The sequence below is a fragment of the Calidris pugnax genome, unplaced genomic scaffold, assembly GCF_001431845.1.
Source record: "Calidris pugnax isolate Ruff unplaced genomic scaffold, ASM143184v1 scaffold399, whole genome shotgun sequence".
In the NCBI taxonomy this organism is placed as follows: Eukaryota; Metazoa; Chordata; class Aves; order Charadriiformes; family Scolopacidae; genus Calidris; species Calidris pugnax.
In genome coordinates, this window is record NW_015091105.1 from 91,286 (window position 1) to 94,324 (window position 3,039).

A 3,039-nucleotide genomic window follows, 5' to 3' on the forward strand; every position below is an offset into this window, starting at 1 on the left:
CGGTGAGGGGGTCGAAGAGCACCCGGATGTGCTGTGGGTTGAGTGTCAGCCCCATCACCCCCAGCTCTTCCCATCACCCCAGCACTGGTTTAACTGGGCCAGCGGGGTGCTCTTTTTACCCCCCCCACCCAGCCAGGGACCAGCTCCAGCCCCCAGGACCCCGTGGAGAAAGACCCCAAACGGCATCCGAGAGGGAAATGCGTCCCCCACAGCGGGACCGTACCTCGTTCCTGATCTCCTGAGGTTCTGATGACTCCAGGGGCTGGGTGGGGGGCACGGGGGGGTCCCCACGGCTCAGCCGGGAGACCGTGAAGGTGCTGAAGCCCAGGGGGGGCGCAGAAGCCTGGAAGAGGAGCTCCCCGGTGGCGCTGCCACCGTCCCCCCGCAGCTGGCGGGTGAACTTGGAGAGAGGGACAACCTGGGGACAGATTGGGGGGGTCAGGAGGGGCTGTGGGCTGGGGGGGGACACACCAAGGCAGGGGGGGCATCCTGGGCTCACCTCGCTGAGTACGGGCTGGCCCTGGGGGTCCGTCACAGCGTAGGACGTCCCGTTGACCGGCAACCGGATGGGCCAGGAGACAGGACGCCCCAAGGGGTTGTAGAGGATGAGGATGAACTGGGCGGGGGGACACACACACAGAGGGGACACATTAGCCCCACTGGGACCCCGCAGCTCCCCCCCACCTCCAGATCCCCCCCAAAACGAGGTGCTCACGTGGCTGATGGCCTCCGTCAGGGGACAGACGCTGATGTTGAGGGCGTTGCAGAAGACAAAGTTCTCCTTGCGGCCACCGAGGCTGGCCAGAGCGTTGGCCACCAGGACCTGCCGGGGGTGACACGGCCGTTAACGAGGGCCGGTAACGAGGGGCACTCATTAGCTCACCCCCTCCCCAAGCCGTAGCCACCAGCTCCCATCTTCTGCCCACCCAGACCCCACCTTGTCCCCCAAAACACGGCTCAGGGGCTCGTCCCCAATGCAGCCACCAGTCCCCTCTTCCCCCCCAGGCACCAGTTCACCCCCTCAAATACCAGTTTGCCCCGTGGACGTGATACTGGGTTCACCCCCAGCTGCCGGCCCTGGCTTTACACCCCCCAAAACCCTGTTTTCCCCCCCAAAATGGGCAGCCAGACCCTACCTGGCAGCTCTCCCACCCCTGTGCCAGCTGCCGGGCGTAGTCGTCGGCCACGTGCTGCTTCTCGGTGCCGCTCACGGCGTCGTGGTGCTGGGCCACGGCCACGGCTTCGCCTGCCGGGAGGTGGGGGGACACAAGGGGACATCAGGGACATCTGAGGGGGTGTCCCCGGGGGTCCCCACGCTGGCACTTACGGAGCACAGAGCTGTCCCCAGGGCCATAGGGACCCTCCCGCGCCGACGGACCTGCCAATGCCTCCAGCTGGCTGCAGATCTGTGGGGAGGAATTAGGGGGGTCAGGGAGGGGGGACCCCGGTGACAGGGAAATGGGGGGGTGACAGGACACCCCGGCGTCCGGAAAAGGACAGAAATTTGGTGTCAAACCTGGAGGAAGTTGTTGCTGAGGCGCTCATAGCGCTTGAAGGCGGGTCGGCTGGTGAAATAGCCCGTCCAGAACTGGTGGGGGCCGTCAGAGTAAGGGAAGAAATCGTCCGTCTTTAGGGACCTGTGGGGAAAGCCGGGCTGTGTCCGTCTGTCCATCTGTCCGTCCATCCATCCAGGCCCCCCCCTGGGCCCCCCCAGGGCCTCACCAGGAGAGGTTGGCCTGATGCAGCTCCCAGAGGTAGCAGGAGGGTGTGGAGTAGAGGACGTGGACGCGGCTGCCGTTGGCTTGCTGGAAAAGGCAGGGAGGGGGTGAGAGGGGGGCAAAAAGGGGGGTGTAGGGGACAGTGGGGGGGACAGGGGGACACCCCCTCACCCGGGCGTTGACGTGGGTGATGAGTTTGTCCATGTTCTTGAACCAGAGGTTGGCGTTTTCGTAGTGGAAGTCGGAGCCCATCGTCATGATGATGTGGTTGGTGCGGTAGCGCTCAGCCTTTTTTTTTTGGGGGGGGGGACACACCACACAGGTCAGCACCTCCATTCCCAGCATCCAGGAGCCCCCCCATCCACCCCAGGGACCCCCCACCACCACCACCACTGCCTGGGGTGGGCACCCAACCTGGCTGAGGGCGATGCGCAGGAAGGAGGAGACGATGTCGTCCACGTTGTTCTCCTCGCTGTCCTCGTCCACCACGGGGGGGTCGGAGCAGAGCTGGTCCCAGCAGAACCCCGAGGGGGGGTTGTAGACGTTGGGGAGGATCCCTGGGGGGCAGGGGGACAACGCTCAGACACGGGGGAGGAGGTTGGGGGACAGGAGAGCTGGGCTGGGGAGAAGATCAGGACCAGCTGGATGGAGAATGGGGTCACCCCTGGGGACAAGGGAAAGTCCTGGGGGGGCTGGGGGGGGACCCAGGGGACGGTGACAGCCCCCCAGGAGGGGACAGTGGGGCTGGGAAGGGAGAGAGGGACAGATCACCCCCCTTAGGAGGGGACAGTGGGGCTGGGAAGGGACAGAAGGACAAGTCACCCCCCTTGGGAGTGGACAGAGGGACAGGTCACCCCTGGGAGGGGATGGGAAGGGGATAGGGCCAACCCCCCCCGCCAAGGAGGGGTTCAGGTCCCCCGAGGGACCCCCAGCCCCATCCCACCGGTGAAGATGTCAGCTCTGGGGGGGTCCAGGCTCCCGCTCGCCCTCCAGATCATCTCCATCTCCCGCAGCTCCTCCCGTGTCCCCTTGTCCTGGTGGTCCACGCGCCCCACAAACAGGCCGTCGTAGCCCATCTTCGGGGGGGTGGGGGGCACAAACAGAAAAAGAGGGGGTCAGGGGGTCCCTCGTCGGGTTCTGGGGGAGATGGAGGGATGTGTGGGGACCCCCCCAACCTGTGCGAAGATGGCGGCCAGCTGGCGGGAGTGGCCGAAGGGGTCGATCTGCCAGGCCACGCGGGGGGTGGCGCAGGCCCCCAACTCCTGGCGTAGGAAATGGCGGCCCAGGGCCAGTTGCTCCAGGGCCGGGCTGTAATGAGCGG

At 66.1% G+C, this 3,039-nt stretch overlaps 1 protein-coding gene across 1 annotated transcript in view; it reads right to left on the reverse strand.

Moving 5' to 3' along the window:
* MAN2B1 (mannosidase, alpha, class 2B, member 1) overlaps nt 1-3,039 on the reverse strand; it is a 12,021-nt gene that overhangs the window by 3,506 nt on the left and 5,476 nt on the right. Inside the window, exons 2-12 of the mRNA XM_014958014.1 lie at nt 2,894-3,034; nt 2,662-2,794; nt 2,133-2,275; nt 1,890-2,006; nt 1,723-1,805; nt 1,517-1,637; nt 1,328-1,406; nt 1,137-1,246; nt 716-823; nt 500-616; nt 224-418 (exon numbers count right to left, since the gene is read on the reverse strand). Coding sequence (XP_014813500.1) covers nt 224-418; nt 500-616; nt 716-823; nt 1,137-1,246; nt 1,328-1,406; nt 1,517-1,637; nt 1,723-1,805; nt 1,890-2,006; nt 2,133-2,275; nt 2,662-2,794; nt 2,894-3,034 — 1,347 coding nt within the window. The remainder of the gene's footprint in view (nt 1-223; nt 419-499; nt 617-715; nt 824-1,136; nt 1,247-1,327; nt 1,407-1,516; nt 1,638-1,722; nt 1,806-1,889; nt 2,007-2,132; nt 2,276-2,661; nt 2,795-2,893; nt 3,035-3,039) is intronic.